This window comes from Corvus hawaiiensis, chromosome 2 (genome assembly GCF_020740725.1).
Source record: "Corvus hawaiiensis isolate bCorHaw1 chromosome 2, bCorHaw1.pri.cur, whole genome shotgun sequence".
Taxonomy (NCBI): Eukaryota; Metazoa; Chordata; class Aves; order Passeriformes; family Corvidae; genus Corvus; species Corvus hawaiiensis.
Window position 1 is genome coordinate 56389970 of NC_063214.1, and position 21483 is coordinate 56411452.

The 21483-nt window shown below is 38.9% G+C and overlaps 1 protein-coding gene across 1 annotated transcript in view; it reads left to right on the forward strand.

Moving 5' to 3' along the window:
• Positions 1-21483, forward strand: part of FREM2 (FRAS1 related extracellular matrix 2) — a 120009-nt gene extending 98526 nt beyond the window's left edge. The window contains exons 17-24 of the mRNA XM_048295469.1: positions 7789-7981; positions 10263-10367; positions 11545-11672; positions 11762-11896; positions 16302-16428; positions 16624-16811; positions 17745-17891; positions 19540-21483. Coding sequence (XP_048151426.1) covers positions 7789-7981; positions 10263-10367; positions 11545-11672; positions 11762-11896; positions 16302-16428; positions 16624-16811; positions 17745-17891; positions 19540-20052 — 1536 coding nt within the window. The 3' untranslated portion in view covers positions 20053-21483. The remainder of the gene's footprint in view (positions 1-7788; positions 7982-10262; positions 10368-11544; positions 11673-11761; positions 11897-16301; positions 16429-16623; positions 16812-17744; positions 17892-19539) is intronic.

Here is a 21483-nt window from a genome sequence, read left to right on the forward strand (position 1 = left end):
AGAACTTGAAGCATCTGTAACTATGCAAGCCACTTCTCCCTCGGTGAAAAGGAAGGAAGACCTGGTATGCATCTTTTCCATTTTAAATACTTCTGTGTCCTTTAGAGAAAAGGCTGAATAGCTGCACTAGACAAATGTGTATCTAAATAAAAACTATTTATGTCTGTGTGAATATAAACAGAGGAGGAAATAAGTACCATTCCAATATTTCAGTAAATTGGAAGAAGCTGTATATTCAGTTTTGGAGGACATGCATAAGTGGCAATGTGGCCAGAGAAGAGAGCTGTACTTTCCTTAGGCTTCAGAAGTATTATGTACTTTTTGTTAGCTCTCTCGTTTACAAGGAGAGAGGGATGAACATGAGCTGTGAGAGCCATGAAACTGCAGCTGAAGTCATCCTTTAGTGCCTTCTGGGTTATGGATAAAAGGTTACAGTGTGTTCAGTGAAATATCAAGCTGAATTACTTCTAGCGGTGAAGCATTGCCCCACAGCTGGTATGCGCTTCACTGCCCTCCCTGTTTTCCCCACCTCCATTTAATTCTTCTCCAGGTTTGGTCTTTATCTTCACATGACCCCCTCCAGCTGAGAGGGGAGGCAGTCAGTGCCCTATCTCTGTGGTTGTCACCATTGTTGTTTTTTTCTCCTTCAGTGAACAATTAATAATCCTCTTCTGTGAGAGGAAAGCTGGCAGCTATGGTTTTCACCATTTTTTTTAGCAGACAAAGGAAGCTTAAATTCTATTATACAGACAGAACAGATAAATAACAAAAACACTCTTACCACATCCTGCTACCACTGCAAATTTAATATCTTGAATTTACCAGATACTTTGGCTAGATCTTTAGGTTCACACTTTTGTTTCTTGATTCTAGTTCTCCAGTACCTGTATGGTCAAACAAAGACAGCCATGTTGATTCAGACAGAGAGATTTCAAAAAAGAACTGGCAATGTCTTAAATGATGTGGACCTTCACTTTATGGGAGCTCCTGCTATGGTAGGGGAAGAAGATGAACTTTAGTAAGCAAGAAGTGAGGTGGGAGACCTCCAGCTGGTGTAGTTCTTCTGGCACAGCTCCTAGTGTTTGCTGAAGGCTGCAGCTGTCTTAGCCAGTTCCCATGAACTCATGAACTGTCATAATACATACAGAGAAGGTCTTCGTTTTCTTTTTTTTTTTTTTTCCCTTTGAGGCCTTTTGATTGTGACCCACTCTCTTTCTCAATTATTCTGTGCATGAGCAAACCCTGTGTGAGCTAGATGCAGCCTTCCTTTCAGTGTACAGCTTGACGGTTTGTTCCTGGGGTCTGCCCATAGCTGAGAAACCAGGCATTTATGTATCTAAACATGGACTAGATGTGCAGTTTAAAGAACTTCTATTTAAAAATAAAGACCTGTTCCTCTCTAAATTTAGCTAATTAATTTGGGGTAGAGATCTGTCCTTGTTAAAGTTAAGGTCAGCTTTGATGATTAGCAGTTTTCTTCAGGTCAACCTGCAGTCAAAGTCTGAAATTCAGTGTCTGCATTTGGATATGTATAGGCCTTAAAAAGGGGGAACTCACCTACTTGAGGGCAGTCTTCCAGTATTTTCAAGTAGCTAATAAAGGCTGGACTTTACTTCATGGGGACATTGTGAGAGTCAAGTACTACAGACATCTCACATTCTCGAAACACAGGTTCTAAAACAATGACAGATATTCATGAAAGGAAGTGCAAAAAATGAGACAGTGAAAACCGAGACAGTGAAAACCAAACCAGTGACCATACTTCAATAAAGTGTATATTGAAGTGTTGGCCTACACTTATTTGATAGAGTGTGAAGTATCATTTCATCTCATTTCCTACTGTTATAACAGTTTGCTATATCCAGGCCGTTTGGCATATGAAGGCTTCTGTGTGGTTCTGGCCAAGTATTTTTATATGGATGTTGCTTTCCATAGTTACAGTCCATTTCCAGACTTGGAATAGGGAAGCAAGGAAATTACCATTCACGCTAATTTTATTAACGACAGCTTGTTAATCAAGTCTTTTACAGGAATAAGAAGTTGAAGAACATATATTAAAATACTTGAATGTGTAGATTTATACCTTGAAACTATGGTAATTGAGTATAGCTGAGCAGTTCACTTTTTTCTCTTCAAAAACTAGTTATTTTTGGCCCAAACTGAAAATGTCTTTCTTCCAAAATGTTCAGTTCACATTTATGCTACACATGTTATGGCACTGAGCATTTCAAAATCCCATCTGCAGATTTTAAAATCACTAATGTACTGCTGCACCTTATACGAGGCAGCTTGCAGAAGGTTTTTATTACACAGAAACAGTATATTTCCAGCTTTACTGGATCTAGTTTTACCAAAATCATACTTTAAGATGAAAACTCACCTATTCTGAAAATCTCACTGGATATTGTAAAATGCAAACAGACAGAAATGTCTGTTTTCAGATTTTTGTATTCACTTTAGCCACCCAGTCAAGTTTAAGAAAACTCTACAACGCATGTTCCCTTGATATGGAACCTCACTAAAAGACAAACATTTTTTCTCTAGCTGCAAACATGTGCTTTTAGTAAGCTGTGAAGAAAAAAAATACTATAAAGTGAATGCACCAGCTGCGTAATAAGGTCAGAGGTTAAATTTTTTCAAGGGACTGGCGTTTCAAGGCTGTATTGCATTCTCTTCTCCATTCAGACTTCTTTAAAAAAACCTGCTTTGCATTTCACCTGTGACCTACCTGTCTGGGTGTCTTCTTGGGGCCAAATCTTAGTTTTGCCATACTGACATTGTGTAAACAGTTAATTGATAACATTGTTAAGCTCGTGTGACTCAAATTCACAGACATAGCAAGTAAATGAAATAGAAAATGAGACTTAGGGTAATTTGGAAAATAAAAAGACAATTTTGACATAAAGTCTGTTTCATTGAGATACATAAAATAAAACATGAACATGTGTTATTTCTAATGTCTGATTCTGATTTTATCAGTACTATCACTGTACACACACACTCTGACTAGTTCTGCCCTCTGGAAATGTAAGGCAGCTAAATAAAGCACACTATAAATGTAGAACAGAGTCCATGCCCCAAACCCTTTACTGAAAATATTTTTTATTGTAGATATTCTAAATTGTTATGTGACGGATGCTCAAAATAATTGTGTTTTTTACTTAATGAAGTTTGACAGATTGCATCTGAAAGGGGAAGAAAAGAAAAACACTTACAGAAAGTCCCTTTAATACTTTCTAAGTCTTAAATGGGAATTGTCAGTATTCTAAAACAGACCTTATGCTCTGTGATAATTTATCTTACCAAAAAAAAAGAAAGTATGAAGCTCTACTTCTTAGACCAATGTCCAGTATAAATCATGTTCTTCTCTCACACACGTGAATTTTGAGGTACACTGATGATTTTTTTTCTAAATTTTTCCAGATATTATCTGTAAGAGTCTGTTCACTGCTTGGAACAATTTCTGTCTTCTGGCTTCTCAGGTTCTCCAGACCTGGCATTGTTATGGAGTATTAGACACAATTTCCCCAGTTCATCTGGGGTGTAGCTGTAGTCTGTATTTCTCTCCTGGTATCAGAAGACTAAAATTCACACCCACTTATTATTGTTTAAAATCAGTATTGCCAAATGTAATTTTGTCAGTGCAATTGGTAAAATCTCCTGTGCATAGGATGCATGGATACATAATGCACCTGTCCTGTCCCTCCACAGCAGCTAAGCTGATCCTACACTTACACAGCTCTAAGTTACCCTTTTGGTTTCATCAGTGTCACATTGAGATATAAAATGAACAGCTGGCTACTCTCAATAGGCTTTGCATGCAGTGCTGGAAAAGAAAGATAACTCAATGGAAAGAATGTTTTCTGGTGTTTGTCTAAACAGCATTATTAGGAGGGCTGGAGAAGTCAGACTCCTCCATCTGTGTAACACATTCCATCTATTCATTTGGGGGGCGGGGAGGTGTCTGCTCACTTTGCTTTCCTCCGCAGTTGACTTCCTCTTTATTTTATTTTCACTCTATCAAAAAGATCCTTTCATACAGCATGTCTTCAGATTTTTCTCTTCTGCCTACAGAAGAGTATATTCCCCCTTGTAGGAATGAGAGGCTCTTAAGAGTTTTCATTTACTGTTAGAGAGAATTATTTATTCAGTAATTCTCTGACTATCAGTGTTGTAGGTTTACCTCCACACCTGCAAATCCATGAGTGCCTGGAGAAGGGTTTGTGTGCATAAAAACTCAATGAGCTTTTAGAAAGAACTCCTGCCTCCCCCTCCATGCCATGAATCACATGTAAGGGCAGCAATACTGATGGAAGCACATGAGTACACAAATAAATTCCCAGGCTGAGGCAAGCAGCCCTGCTGCCCAGACACCTCTTGCAGGTTTTACTAAAAGGGAAGAACCTTTAAATTCTACAGTCCTAGAAACTGAGAGTTTCGGATTTCCACACAGAGCAGTGGTAATCTCAAAGGAGCAGTGTTTCTGGCAGATTTGCCCCAGAAGGGATCTTGCTACTAGATTTCCACCAGTACAAAGAAGCTGAGCTCTCTAACACTATGGTCCCATTGAATGGTGGCAAGAAAACCCTAAAATGTGGCTTACAAACCTCATTAATGGATTGTTTTTTATACAGTATACCTGAAGAGCCAATGATACATTGAAAGTCAAGAAAAGCCTTGGAAGGAGGAGTGTTTTTTTAGCTTGATATGTCATAAGGTACTGAGCTAGAAGGAGTTTTGTGCATCACTCTATCCAGGCCACTGTCTTAAGTCTATATGGTATCACTCCAACACTAGTAAACTTAATCTAAAACTTAACAGGATTTCATGGCCTCACTAATCTTGTCATATGCCACCACACTGAGGGCTGGAAACTCTTCTGATTTCTAGGCTGTGTTTGTCATGGCCATCTTAGGCCCGTTTGTTCCCTTGTCAGCATTATCTTTCATCATCAGTGGCCCTTCTCTGCACTCAGTCCTCTGATGTATATAGACAGCATTCTCAGTCCCTCTCCGCCTTTGTCCTACTGGGCTCAACAACACGGCTATTTTAGACTCTTCTCATCAGATAGTTTTGCTATTCCTCTGATTATGTTGATTTCTTTTTCTGCAGTCTACAGTGCAAATAAGACTTTTTCAAGCATGGATGATCAAAGCTGTTCCAGATAAGCTCTCACTAGTGCTCTGTATAATGGCATGCATGCTTCTAATTTCCACCCCATTCCTCTGTTTATCTTAGGATCATAGCACATGGAGAGGGGTAGGAAGGTCATAGTTATGATGTGATCAACTCACCTAACAAAATTTCTTTCCCCTCAATTGTGTCTAATGAATGTCTTTCATTTCTACCAGAAATCCCTGTGACTGATTTCTATTACCTTATACTTCAAGCTATAAGATTTCATCTCACTACTATTATTCTAATTCTCAAGGTCATTAAATTCTCACTTTGATATTCTAGTCTCTATCATTAAGCATTATGTGTGCTTCTATTTAAGAAAATAATGGATATATATTAAATCCTCTTCCACATACTTCTGTCTCTTCCTTGTAAGCAAACTAAATTTCAGATCTCTGACTTCAGTGTCTCATTCTTACTGTACAGCATGCCGATGTAGAACAAAAAGGCAGAGAGAAAAGCCAACACAGTTTGTCTGGTATGACCTTACAATAGTCATGCATTTTTTATACAATCGAATGTATTCATTCAGTTCTTGATACTGCTCCAGGAAATGACAAATTTTGGAGGTTACCTCTGAATCAAAGGAAAATCATAAGACACTCGACAGCTGCATCATTGCTATGTATTTTTTTATAGACGTGAGAATATCATGTTGTTATTTGGAACAATTTAGTAAATCTGTGTCCAGAATAACAGCTCAGATACTCATGCAGGTGTCCCAAAGATAAACTTGCAAATTAAATGGTACTAAATAATAATATTTTTGTCTAACTTCAATTGGTCATCCAATATATAGAGAGAACCAAACTCTTTTTTTTTTCTGTTCCAAACAGAAGCTATTGATTGTTTTTATGTAAAATCATCAAGGAAGTATTAATGTAATTGACAACTGCAGCATCTGCAGTTGACAACTGCAGTGATAGTGTTTTACTTTTCAATGGTGCCAGACTGTTTTCAGTGGTTCCCAGTGACAACACGGTGAGGAGCAATGGCCGTAAACTAAAACACAGAAAGTTCCACCACAACATGAGAAAGAACACAGAGGGTGGCAGAGCACTGGAACAGGCTACCCAGTGAGATCATGGAGTCTCCCTTTCTGGAGACATTCAAAACCCACCTGGACATGTTCCTGTGTAACCTGCTCTAGGTGACCCTGCCTTGGCAGGGGGTTTGGACTGGGTGATCACTGGGTGGTTCCTTCCACCTGTAACAATTCTTTGATTCTGTGATACTGTGTGTTTCCAAATGACTACTGTCTAAATGCTAGCACATATTATGGAATGAGTCAAACTATACAAGCTGAGAGGGGTTTGGTAGCGTAGTGTGTAGATCAAGGAGTGTCACATGTGAAAGTGAGTTGTGGCAACTATGAACATTTGCCTTAATGAAGTCCTTAATTAGGTCAGAGTTTTTAGTCAGTGCAAGCAGTAAATTTGTAGTTACATTATATTAGTAAAAGTTCTGTCAGTCATTTCAAATTGTAAAGCAGCTGTAAGGTGATGGGCATTCAGCCCCTTGACATGCTGCTGGTTGAACCCAGAAACAGTTTGACTTTTACACAGCTTGTAAACTTCTCTGAATGCTGGGGATTTTTGATAGTGCAAAACACTCTTTTGAAGCATGTGAGGTAATCAAGGAAATGTTCAGATGTGCAAATTTATATATGGAATTTCTACTGGAACTAAATGAAAATTAAACCACTTTTATGACTTTGAAAAGTTTCCCACTGGGAGATGATCTTAATGCCTTCTTCACGCGTATTTCTAAGAAAACCCAGAATGGTCTAAAAGGATCTGGGATTGCGCATTTTGAGTCAGAGATATGAGAGTGACAAAGTATTTGTAACCAAACATAAATGCGAAGTCTCTTCAGAGAAGTTTAGATCGGTGTATCCATGTAAGACCTATCTTAAGAGGTGACAGCTTAAAGAAACTATTATTCTTGCCCTTTTTTCATAAAAATATACGTGAAAAATATTTAATTCTTTGATAATTCCAGCGCAATTGTTTGGTACAATATATACAGAAAGGCTCTATTTTTATATCCATATCAACTTGCTTATTATTTTTAGTTCTTCCAGACAGTGAGGAACTGTATGATTTGTGTATTTGCATGCAGTGTTTGCATGCACAAAGGAACAAAGAGTTCCAGGGATGACTTAGTAGAGTCCAAGGACTCAGTCTTGCAATGACATCTGAGCAATTTCAGCATCTTGCAGAAGTGTTTCTTAGTTGATAGTAACAAGAATGTAAGCAAAAGAGTTGGTTAAGGCATAACCATAGAGCAAATGAAAAAGGATATTTGAAAAATTTCTAGTGCCTTCATTAGTAGCTATGTTGTATATTGACTAAAAAAACCTGAGCAAAAATGGTGAGTCAAAATTGAGGGAATTATGTTTTATCAGTTTGAAGTACAAAGATGAAGCTTGAAGGGATGTAAGCTCTGAAACGTGGTTTTGCACTTCATCTATAATTTGCAAAAAGAGAGAATTAGATTCAGTCACAGTATTTATTTCAAGTTGTCTTCCCTTTCTCTTGCATTCAGCTTACCTGTGCGATGCTGCCATTCACGATCGTTAACCTTAATATGCAATCCTGGTTTTTGTAGGTTCTCAACCTAGTGCAGTCCTATGTCACGCTGAGAGTCCCTTTGTACGTCTCTTACGTTTTCCACTCTCCTGTGGGCGTCGGAGGCTGGCAGCATTTCGACCTGCAGTCAGAGCTCCGGCTGACTTTCGTGTATGACACTGCCATCCTGTGGAAGGATGGGATCGGCAGCCCACCTGAAGCAGAGCTCCAAGGTCGGTGTTGGGCTTCTTGGCATAGAACTCATGTTCTGTTACTAAGATTATAATTTGCACACAGTAGGATGGTTTTTCAATCATTCCAATACTAAAAAAACCCTAAAATTCTCGGTTATTATCAGTTGCAGTCTGTCATTTCCTTGCACTCACAGGTCTCTGCTGGAGTTTTTATGAAAATCATGTAATGTTGTCATCAGCTATTTTACTGCAAAGAAAGACAATTGTATTGTTATATTTGAAGTACACATACAAAAATTAAAACATTTCTATCTACTCAGAACTTCAGGGTACATTATGTAACCAAATTCTGTTAGCACACAAGATGTTTGCTCTTTAATGAAAATAATTGAAGTTTTCCTGTGATACATTTTTTTCTTACTTTGAATGGCCAGTTTCAGAAACTAGTGATATTTTGAAAATGTTGTTGAACATTCAAAAGAATTCAACAGAACTATATAATGGAGGCCTGTCCTCTGTGTGAGAGTAGTAAACTGTGAGACATTCTGTAAATGTGTTAGATAATGTCAGTAAATGTTTGTGAGTATAACTAGTCAACAAGCCCAACTCTATCATTGCAGAATTTATCTTTTAAAAAAGTTAATTTATTTTTTTTAAATAGTGACATACAGATTTATGTGCAGGATTAAAATATATACATATATATACATGTATATTAAAATATACACCTCTGTGCTTCATTGTTCTTTTTAAGCAAATTTACTTAATATTTCCCAGCATTAAGCTTCAGGTGTTTCCTATCTCTCTCAACCTAAAGTAGAATACAGGCAGCAGCTGTAATTATGTACATAGACTTACACAATTTCAGGACTCCTAGGAACCTAAAATCACTTTTTGTTTCTACTAACTGTATATGAACTACAGAAATCATTGCTATGCCATTTCTGTCCTTATGTTAAGAGCAGGAAATGAGGAGCAGCAAGGGGAATCTACAGTGCATGAAGAGTGAAGCACATGTCATGCCATCCCTAAAGAATAAGCCACATGCCACAAATCATGTGGTGTGCTAGTCACCAAATAACAACCAGATCTAATCCTCTGTCTCAGCAGTTATGTGGTGTATCTATGCATTTCCCGTCTTTGATGCTTTAATTTTTTTATTTCTGTTTAAGAAGCTGATGGCCACATCTTTGGAGGTGCTGAACATTGTCAGTTCCCTCTGAAAACAACCAGAGCAAAACAACCCCCAACATATCCCAGTCTCATTTGGGTAGTATTTTTTGAGAAGTTGTTTTTCTGGGCAGGGAGGGGTTAACTAATTTCCATATTTTTTCCATAACTGTCAGTTCATATAGTAGTCCTACATAAATTCTAAGTAACATGTAAAGCAGTCAAGGTCTTCTAAAGCCCTAATTCATGCATGGAGATACAGATATTTCTATAAATATGATTGGTACAGATGATTTTGTACAGGTGTTATACATTCACATTGGTGTGTTAGGTTTCCAGCAAATTCATGGGGGAACATTCTTCTTCCCTTCTTTTTCCTGGCAAGCAGAATGGTGGTACATCACTGGCTGTTTGTAAGGGAGCACTGAAGGAAATACCTGAGCTCTGAAGCTTTGCAGAACTCCAGAGAGAAAGGGTCTTGTCTTCAAGCTGCAGCAGTAAACCACTTCTGACATGTAAACAAGATCTTGTAATCTGAAATTAGAATACCTAAGGCCTGTGTTTTGTGCCAAATTCATGCCAAAAATTGCCAACATGACATACAAAGCCTGTCAGAAGGAGTTTCACAGATTGCAGCACCCTAGAGTAGATTACTGTGGAAGTCACAACCAGCTTCTGCAACTAATGCTGGTGGTTGCTGCCTTGGCACAGTAGGCAGGGAGGCACTGATAAAGGGTATCTCTGAAGCAGCTTTCATTGGTAGAATTCAGCTTGAATACTTGGTGAAAACAAAAGTCTTCCTTCTGCAGACCTCCTCTGGTAGCTGACCATGCTGTTGCCTGAACCCAAGCCCAGACTGTGATGTGTGGATTTTCCTCAGCCTACTACATCAGCTGTGGGGGTCCATGGTAACATTGGAAGCATGACTTTGGAGGGAAGTTCCCTATATGCTTTGGAAGCTGTGTCATGTCGTGAAAACTCAAGGCCTTGCTGTGTAAATTCTTGTTTGAGGAGAATCTGGAGTCAACCCAAAAAGTACCAGTGGGCCCCCCCCAAACATGTGACATGGCAAGGTCTGGTGTTTCACAGGAGTGTGATTCCTCTGTCCCCTGCAAGTGGATCACTCTTGTTAATTGGTTTGTGGTGGCAGGTTCCCTGTTCCCAACCAGCATGCGCATCAGTGAAGAGGGGCGCTTGGTTGTCAACTTCAAGACCGAAGCCCGGTTTCATGGTGTGTTTGTTATGTCCCATCCTGGTAAGTGTAACCTACCCTTTAGCAGTACTACAGAAATACACACCTTTCCCAAGTTTGTTACTATTCATTTTTTGTCTATTTCTGGTTCTGATAGCTGATTTTTTTTTTTTTTTAATATACTGTGCTCTTCAGATGCAGATTTTTCCTCTGCTTGAGATTCCTTACTTGTCATTGATGACTGTACTCAGGTTGTCAAACTTGTTGAAATATGCATGAACCTGATGGAAGGCAAATAGTTGCACTTGATCAAGAGCCTGAGTTATGAAGGATGAAGATCTAGGCCATTGTGTGCATTAGGGATTTATAGATACATGTTTTTAACCCCATTGTTATAATTACTATTTACATGTATTGCCCTAAGAACTTGGATAACATTAAAATTTCTTTTCTAACTTGAAGCTTTTCTAGGATATTTAGACCTTTTTCAGAGAGCAAGAAAAAGTCTTGTATGGACACTGTATGACTCTGTTAATATAACACTCTCACTGACTTTCAATTAGTCATTGCTGAGGACCTGTTCCTGCAATTTAATCTGTTTAAACCCCACTGCCTTTATTCAGAATAATTGCAGGTGTAAGACTCTGTCTACAGACATATATCTGAGCATGAATGCCAGCCATGGAAAAGATTACCTAACTAAATTAAATCTGCTGAAGAACAGTGAGAAGAGAAAAAAAAAAAAATAGGAAATCTCTTTTAGTTTAACTCAGGTGTTTTTAACCCATAAAACTCCTTCATGGTGCTTCTACTTTTTTTCAGCTGTCCTCTAGTGTGTTTGGTTTTCCTATCAGGCAGAGACAAAAGTGTTAAATTACTAAGAGAAATTATGTTGTGTTTCCCTGGGTTGACATTCCAAGTTTAAAACAGGAGGGATTATACATCTCTGCCATTCCACTCTTGCTGTTTTGACTGTCTGTTAAATTTATTCTTCATACAGTTCTTGTTGTGTAGCCCAAAAGCAGCTGCTTAATAGACACCTGAATGAGAATCAAGGAGGCCCAGCTGAGCTGACTCTTAATTGATTTTAATTTCAGTTAATAAAACCCAGTGCCCTGTGAAGGTATTAACATCGGCTATGGCATTATGGTTTATGAATTATTGGGAATGTTTTTCAGGCTCTGAGAGTTTGCAATGAAACACTAAAGGTGAGAAATCTGTCTCTTTGGCATGTTTCTAGCTTCATCTCTAACTTCCATGGTTCTGTCAGCTGATCACCCGGGCCTCACGTTCAGCCTCAGCCTCATCCGAAGTGAGCCAACCTACAACCAGCCAGTCCAGCAGTGGAGCTTTGTTTCAGACTTCGCGGTAAAACCTCAGCCGTCACTACGGCTTCTTCTGTCCCGGCTTGTTAGCTGGGATGGTGGTGGTACAGGTTCCTCTCTCTCTGTGTCCAGGTTCGAGACTATTCTGGAATGTACACAGTGAAGCTGATAGCCTGTACCACTGCCCCACATCAGGAGTACAGCCTGCCAGTGATCTGCAATCCTAGAGAGCCCATCACTTTTGATCTGGACATCCGATTCCAGCAGGTACCATTCCAATGACTTCTTTATCATGTTTTCTTTCTAATTTGATTCCCATTTGTTGGTCTTGTAATAATAGTACTAGAAACTGAATTTACTTGCTTATCAACAAAGCATTCCTAAATTGGTGGGACAACACATACTCCTCTCCTGCTAAATAACCAGTTTTACCCAACTGGGAAAGACTGAAGTAGGAGCACAAATGGTTTTTTGTCCTCAATTCATGTCCAGTCTTTGATAGCCAAGAGGAAGCTCACTGACATTGGTTTAGGGGAGAGTTACTGTGATGTGATGGTAACATCTGGGAATTCTTTTTCTGTCTTTTAGCTTTGGTAGTAAATAGTTTTATCAGGTAATTAGGAAAATATAAAACTATTATCAGAAGGGTTTAATCTGACACAAAATCAGAGTTAGGTCTCTGGTATTAAGAGGGAACATCCAGAGGAAAATTCATTCAGTCCTAAAGTAGAACTTCCTTCACTGACTGTAGAGGGAAGTGTAGATAGGCAACACTGGTAAAATGCTTAGCTTTAAAACTCACAAAAGTGACTGAAACAAATCCAGTCCATAGCAATATGGATCATTTGGGAACATATGGGAACAGGCAAACAGCATACCTTTCACAAAGCCCAGCTGTGAAGCTCTGTAGCTGGGAACAAACTGTGGAGAAATTTCTTCTGTAGAAAACATTGGTTTAAAATAAGACTGGGGGTCACGTTGGATGGCTAAGAGAACTTAGACTGCCAGTGTTCCAGGTTATCAAAAGGGCTAGTGTGACTTTGGCATGTGTAAGGAGGAAGTTGTATCATTTCTGTTTTTTGGAGCCAATACAGTTAATACTGGAACAGTGTGGCTGTGGTTTCATGCTCATAATAGCATAGATTATGCTATTAAATCATCTTACAGAATAAATCCATATCAGTCAGGGGTACACAATCACTTTTCTGTTGACTTAGCCAGAGTACACAAGGGAATGTATGCAGTCTTTATGCTTTATTTTGGCATTATGCCACCTGTGGGAGAACAGATGATTCCCGATAGGGCATTAAGTCCTGGCAAAGAAGAGAGATGATACATGATCTGATGTGAAACCTGCCTTCTCAGAGTTAACCACATTTCAACATTTTGAAGAAGTTTGAATGGAATGGGTGAGGGGAATTTATACTAGTTCAGCACTTCAGCCTTTGTCTGGCATTTCTAATCTACTTCTAGGGACTCCTAAGCAACTCATAGCAATGCTAAACCACAACTTGTTCCTGATACTAGTTTAAACAATAAGATGTTGATATTTCAAAGAAAGGTCAAAAAACCTGCAAAAATCATTGCAAAATGGTCAAAGTAGCTTAGGAAGAAACCTAAATCTTATCCAGAAGTAGCCTACAAGTAAAAGATATGGCTAAGAATTATAAATTAATAAATGGATACTGTAGGAGTTATTGTATCAGATAAGGCTTCAATAATACAATATATGGAAGTTTCATGTACATCAGTTCAAAATAGGCATAAGGTGCAAAATTGCAAAAGTGTCACAGACTGTGGCTAGCTAAACCCCCATCAACAACAATTTTCAAACCAAGACCAGCTCTTTTTCTTGAGATGCTCATAGTAAAAGGGACTTGGGAAGTTCTGTGGCCTATGATAATTTTTAAATCTGATCACATCAAAATACTATGTGGACTTTAAGAAGGTCCCAAAATAGCAGCAGTATAAAAGCACAAATTCAGTAGGCAGTATCTAGCACTTTACCTCTAAGATTTTCTAGTCATTTTGCAAAACTGAATAAGCATTGGTGTCCAGTCTTTACAAGTAAGAGACAGAAGACTGAAGGATCAGACTGAAGGATGCAGGGAACACCTGATACCTTGCACAGGCCCACTGCATCCAGTCCTCTGGTGCCCAAGTGCTAGAAAGACATGGACCTGTTAGAGGGGGTCAGAGGAGGACCAGAAAAAAGGTCAAAGGGCTGCAACACCTCCCCTGTGAAGAAAGGCTGAGAGATTTGGGGTTGTTCAGCCTGAAGAAGAGAATGAGCTAAGGAGGCCTTATTGTGGCCTTCCAATATATAAATGGGACTTAGAAGAAAGACAGAGACTTTTTACCAAGGGGCTGCAGTGACAGGAAGAGGGGTAGGTTTAGCAATCCTGAAAGAGGGTAGGTTTAGATTGGATATAAAGTAACTTTTTACAATGAGAGTGGTGAGGCACTGACACAGGCTGCCTGGAGAAGTTGTGGATCCTCCATCCCTGAAAATGCTCAAAGCCAGCTTGGATGGGGCTCTGAGCAACCTGGTCTAATGGAAGATGTCCTTGCCCATGGCAGAGAGGTTGGGTGAGATGATCTTTAAATGTGCTCTCCACCCCAAATCACTCTGTGACTCTCTGAAATAAGTGAGTGTAGGTGTCACAACTGGACCAAAATTACTTTTGACTGTAAAGTCTGATGATAAAATGATGAGGCAGGACAAGAGTTGTTTCCCCCAGTTCTTAGTCTAATGCTCCAGCTCCCATACTGAATTACCTTCTTGGGCTTTTTAGTATGAGGCTTTTCATTTCCTTGGAAACTTTTTCTTCTGATTTCCTTCACAATTGTTTTCACTGGTCACAGGTGAGGAACTATTTTAAGAATCAAGAAGAAAGTGTATTTGTTATTTCCGTACTGGAGATTTTGGTTCAACATTTCCTTTCTTAACATTTATCATCTGCATATCTCCTTTTTCCTCTCTCTATGGCACCTGATTGAAGCAGGTAACCTGGAACACTGTTGAGGATTGTATTACCACTGTCTCACTCTGGAATTCCCTGAATATGAACAGCATTCCATCTCCAAGCTTTGCTTTATCCCAATCCTTTCAGCATCTCCTTTCTTTCAATGTGTATGACTATTTCCTGAAGGAAGTCCTTCCATAGTCAGGATACTTGTTACCCTGGGATGGACCAGTCTCAGGAGTGCTCTGTTCCTTGAGGTACCAAGTATCACATGGGCTTTGATCCCCTGGGTGATCTGCATTGTCCCCACATCATCTATATGCACAGTTTGATGGACATGGCAGATAGGCAGAATAAATTGACAGTTACTCTTCTCACCCAGCAGATCCTCACAGATTAGGTTTTTTATGAACTCTTATATAAAATGTCTCAAATGCCCATGAAAATAATTACACTTAAAGTACTGTCATAAATAACACAGCTGGAAACCAGTTGTGCTCATCAAGTATTTGTGGAACTACAACCCAACAGCCTGTTTTCCAGGCATTTAGAAGGAAGCATTCCAAGAGAATGGAATTATTTTTTTCTGTGCACAGGCTCCGGTGGTATGGTTCCTTTTTCTGAAGAGTAGCACTCCATTTATAAAAAGGTTTGAGCTGTACATTCTTCTTGCCAGATCCTGTTGCTTTGATAGTTTTGGGACTCTGTTGTGAAATCAACCCTTGCCCATGAGCCAGCAAGAATGTTTTCTTTGTTGATTTCTTTCCTTCCTGTCCGCACACTCATACATATATATACATAAATATACATATATATGTTAGCATTTTTTTATTTGTTTAGTGGCCTCTTGTTATTCTTCCTTTTTTTGGGGGGGTTTTTTGAAATATGTGTGTTTTCCACATTGTTTCCTCAGGTACTTGCATCCTTTTGAACTTTAGGCTCCCCCCAGTTCTTCTATTCACTGTATTATTTCCCTTTTATTATGCTGTGTCCCTTTATAGTTTGCCTTCTATGTTATGTTTTATGATCCCATGAGAAACCACTGCTGACAGTATTGATTTATTTTATTCTTTTCATGTAATCAAGGAAGAACCACAGATAGCTGTGTCAAATATATAAAGATAAATACTAGCATAAAAAGATAAAAATACTAGCATAAAAAGATGTTCAAATGGTTTGGCACATTTTCACATGCATGATCTGAGATATCCTGCAGCACATTAGAAGAACTGATACTTGCAAATAAATCCTCAGCAATAAGTGCTTTCAAATATTGACAGAGGATCAGAAGCAGGGGTGGGACTTGTGTGTGAGAATGAAAACGGGATCAAGAAACAGGCTGTGATGAGTCAGAGACAAGTTTTGAGGGAAACATTTTCCTCATGTTACCCCCACACATAAGTTTCCTTTGACACCTCCTTAGCTAGGATTTGGGAAAATGTGGTGGGAAGAAACTAACGTAGAATACTATCAAATATCACAGATGCAGATATTCCAAAGGTTGTTTGCATATAAAATACATAGGAATATATGTCTAGTACCAAGAAATCTTTTTGTTAAACTGTATTATTGCATGTGGATACGCAGAGCTGATCAGTAATGTACACTGAGAGAAGATCTTGCTATGCTTTAAGAGTTTAAGATCATGCTATGTTTTTTTCATTAAAAAGTACTTGTTGAAGAGCCTTATGCTTTTGTGGTTTTAGGTCAGTGACCCAGTGGCTGCTGAGTTCAGCTTGAACACCCAGATGTTCCTCCTCTCCAAAAAGACACTGTGGCTGTCTGATGGATCGATGGGCTTTGGGCAAGAAAGTGATGTTGCTTTCTCAGAAGGTATAACTGTGCATAGATCATGCACATTTAATTTGTGTTCCACACCATCAGGATCCTGTTGCTGTCAAAACAAGATAGGCCTAAGTGTTTGTGCTTGTTGCATTAAGCTTCTTGACAAGGCTTTAATAGCTTCGCCTCAGAGCTGTGCTAAATGTTCCAGTCTAACAGGATGTGAACTGTGTGCACTGTTCACAGGTGATGTCATATATGGTCGGGTGATGGTGGATCCAGTGCAGAATTTGGGTGATTCCTTCTACTGTAGCATCGAGAAGGTTTTCCTGTGCACAGGAGCTGATGGATATGTACCCAAATATAATCCATCCAACACTGAATATGGGTGCCTTGCTGATTCTCCATCCCTTCTGTACAGGTTTAAGATTGTGGTAAGTGTTCTAATTCTGGGAGGATGCATAAATATATTTTATTTTTTTTTCCAACTCGTCTTTTATACAAAACCCAACTGTTCTTTAAAATGTTCTCCACAGCACCAAATTTTTGACTCAAGCTCCAGGCTAACATGAACTGATGGAGGCAGTATCTTGCCATTTTCCCTCCTGGTTCTATTCGTTACCTTTTTGGGAACTGCCTTCACTAAGAGTTTGACCTAAGTTAGAATCTCAAGATGGGCTTTTTCTCTGCATTGTCTATATCCACGGACCATAGAGAGAGTCTTAGGTGACATGCAAGTGAAGGACTGGAATTTGTTTCATATTTAGCCATCCAAAATTTAGTGTATAGTGTGAAGTTAGTCATACAGGTTGCCTCTGTAGTCCATAGGGAAAGAGAGATACTTCTAAAGTTGGCTTAGATGATCTGATTTCCTTTCTGAAAATAACTATAGAATAATCCCAGGTAACTACAGACCTGATGCCCAACTTTTAGAGTTAACTTTAAGTAAGATGGTTATATCATTAGCTAAACCCTAGCCCTAACCCTAAACAAATTTATGTGATTGTCTGTTATGAAATGAAATGAAATGAAATGAAATGTAGCTTCTTTAGACTGGGAAATAGAATTCTTACTTTAATTTCAGACTACATTTATGTATCTTTCTTATTTAAGAAGTATAGGTGTTGTTGTTCTCTAGTGTCTCCTCCTCTTATTCCAGAAAGGCAAGAGATTAAATAGAAGTTAATACAAGTCAGATGGGACCACAACTGCTTCTCATGTCTTTTCTCTTGTAGTAGTATTTCCCAAGATTGCATAAAATAGCATGTGTAAACTACACAATTTATACATTGCAAGTAAATACTGAAACAGTTTTTCCTAGAATAAATAAATAAATATTTTACAAACTTTTTTTCCCCTCCATGCAGGACAAAGCTCAGCCAGAGACACAAGCCACAAGCTTTGGAAATGTATTTTTTAATGCAAAACTTGCAATAGATGATCCTGAAGCAATTCCATTAGTTAAACAGCCAGGCTCTGATGGATTTAAAGTAGACTCGACTCCTCTATTTCAGGTATGATTTCTGTAGCTTTTTAGTAAGAGTACTGAACCAAGAAAGAAAGACTTGTACAAGTACTGTTGTTAACTGTAAGTCAAATTAATGTCAATAGAAAGATTTATTCTGAGTCCAGTGACAGTCAAACACAATTATAAATGCTTAGAAACTTCTAGATATAAAATCTGGAACAGTTATTAAAGTGTTTCTGTAGGGATACTCTTGCTTTTCTCTTGTATAATTCCACAAGTTAATCAGAAATTATGCAAATTGTTCTTAGACAGTTCTTTTAAGAATAAGATTCTTGTTACACAGCATTGTTTTACTGCTTCCCATCTCACTTCTCAAAGTCAAAAACTTAAAAATCATAAGCATTTATTGTGTACTTCATCAAAATCAAGTTGATACTCAGTATTTTCTGTACAATTCTTTCCTTGCAAGCTTGCACAGTGTGAAGCACTGGAAAGCCTAAAAACTGACAACTAAAAGGTGCAACTACTAATTAATTATATATAATCCTTCAGCTGTGTGCATTCAGCCCTTTGATCTATATAACCCAGCCAAGAGTTGTCTCTTCACTACTTGTCTCTAGTATTTGCAAAACTGCATGCACAACTCAGGTGTATAAATTAGTAGGAAAAAGATGGAGGAGACTTTGATCCTACCTCTGGCCATGTCAATATTAAAGATCCCATTGTAAGCACTAGAGTATTTAACAAAACTTAAAACTATAACATAACTTAAAACTATAAAAAGAGTTTCAAAATCTGCCCCCAGGAAAATGAAATCTTATTTTTTATAGGAAGAATCCATTCCCATGGATTCCAGTGCCACGATTTTTGGTCCTCTTTCTGTCAAAAAAATGAGAATATGTAGAAACAAAAGTATATCCTGAAAAATACTTGGAAAAACAAAAGTAAAAGAGAGCATGTGTTATTTCTCAAAATAACAAAACTGGGCTGCAGCCATTCAAATTATCAGGCAGTAGCTTTAAGACAGTATTCAGACAAGCCTACGGGACCTTGTAGAGGCCAAGTGTGGTATGTATCCAGGAAAGATGAGAGAAATTCAAGGAAGGTAGTATCATCTCACACAGACTGAAGGGACCCATGCAACCACTGAGTGGATGAAGTTTTCAGGGACCTGTGGAAAGTGACTGTTCCCACCTAGAGCAGGTTACCCCGGACCATGACCAGTTGTCTTTTGAACATCTCTGAGGAAGGAGACTCTGCAGGCTCCCTGTTCCAATGTTCAACCATCCTTGCAATGAAAAATTGCTTTCTTATGTTTAGACAGAATTAGGGCCATGGCCTAATCACTTGGTAGGTTGGGCCTGGAAGGTCCTTTTCTGTGGCCCGTCCACAGCTAAAGATACTTTGTATGGTCTTTGGTACTAATAGTACCAAAACCATGCTAAGGCCACAGCTTTCTTCATCTGCACCTGGTAGCCACAGAGTCTGACCGTGGAGAGGAATGGAGACTAACCCCTCTGAAAATTTTGGCAGAAAACACGACTCTTCTGGTGCACGTTGGCACGTAGTCAGGAGTTATCTGTGCATGATTTTGAAAGTACTTGTCGAGAAAAGAGACTGATTTCCTCTGCATTTAGCACTGCCCAGATTGTGTATGTGTGTGTTTAAATAATACAAAAAATGTTTCTTCCCAGGTGTCTTTGGGTAGGGAGTGGTACGTCCATACAATCTACACTGTGCGCTCCAAGGAGAACTCTAACCGCGGAATTGGCAAAAGAAGCGTGGAGCACCAGTACCACTCGCTCCTCAGCGCCGGGAGCCCAGGAGGCTCTGCACAGAGACGGCAGAAGAGGGGAGTTGAGCAGGCACCAGAACTTGCGAGAGACATTGGAGTAGAGAACAACCGAGGAACGAACATACAGCACATAGCCCTGGATCGCACCAGCAGGAAACAGGTGCCTCAAAGGGAGGTTGCGGTCAGTGGTGTTCTCCCCAGGGAACTGAGTAACCAAAGTGCGGGAATCAGCATAGTCACAATCATAGGTGGAGCTGCTGCTGTTTTCCTTGCCATCTGCTTAATTGCAATTATCGTTTTGCTGCTAAAATGGAAACAAAATTCTGACAAGAAGGAAAGCACAAATGAGTCGGGCAGCAACGAGCCAATGATGCTACCACATAATTACAGCAACGACAGCTCTGAGGTTTGATTCCAAGACACAGGATTCAAGCCAGACCCTGCAGAGTGCCTCAAAAAAACCCTTGAACTGCACATTTCTAGCAGCAGATAATGGTGACTCATGAGGAGTTCATGTATTTCTAGGTGTACTTGAAATTTATTATCCTGAGCTCTTATTGCCATTATCAACATTAGAAGAAGCTGAACCGAACCTCCCACTTTGCACGAAAGGAAATGCTGATATCCCTATATCATGAACTAATCTTCAGCAGCTAATCAAGGGACTGCATTGTAAGGGAGAGATTATTGTTGTGGTTTTGTATTTTCTGACATTTCAAAATAAAAGAAGCTAATACAGAGGTGCTATATATCCTGTCTGCAATAAGAGAGGACGTCTGTTTCTTCAGAAACACATAATACTTGAGAGGAGGAATCCTTACACTCTTCTGTTAAATTTTGTACTGTTTCTCACAAAAAACTCAATGTCTACAAATAGTTTGAAAGGTGATGGAATGCCTTTGGCATGGATCCTCCATCCTATAAGTTTTTGATTTCACTTAATCTGTACCAGTGATTTATTTTTATTTCTTTTTACTTATATGTAACTGAACTTTTTCAAAAGACAGCTAGATTATACAGCATAGCATTATAAACAGTTGCATGTCACAGGATCCAATACATACTCCTCCCTGCAAATTCCTATTCATCTATTTAATCTGAGACATTTTTTTTCTTATTTATGTTTATATAGAGCCAAAGAATGCAACAAATCCAGAAAAAAATTTTGGTTTTCACTGGCACTGGATGCTTATGTCCTCTTAAGTTTATAATGGATCATGGAAGTGTTGTAAGTTAAATTTTATTTCTTAGTGCATGTCCACTGCTGAGAAATGCAAGCATTAGTATTTCAGTACCTAGAGAAAATGATAGTTAGATTCAAAATGCAGAGGACAAGGTTCTGCTGAACTGGGCCTAGGAATCATGATATTGAATCCAGCATAGATAGTTGCCATACTAAATAGCAAAAAGTGAAGAAAAAATTAACATTTTATTGAATCAAGTAGTATTTATTGCTGTATAATCATAGCACATTTTGACAAACATGCTGGGTCATTGTTGGGCATTTTTTAACAAGTGATTACTTCTGCAAGAGTAATTCTAATTTTCTCTCAGCATTCTTGATTTAGGTAACATGACAAGTTTGGATCAGCAGTGTCCTGTGTCAGTTTTTATCCAGACGGGACCTGTTCTGTCCCAAAGATGTTTTTATCCAGACAGGACCTGTTCTGCCCCTGTCAAATCCTTGGCTATGAAAGCTATGTAACCTTCAGGAAATGTCCCTTTTGTCACACTAGCATTTTGTGTAAGCCCTTTAAGTCATACAATCCAAGAATGGCCTGGGTTGGAAGGACCTTCAAGATCATCATGGTTCAACCCCACAGCCATGGGCAGGGACACCTTC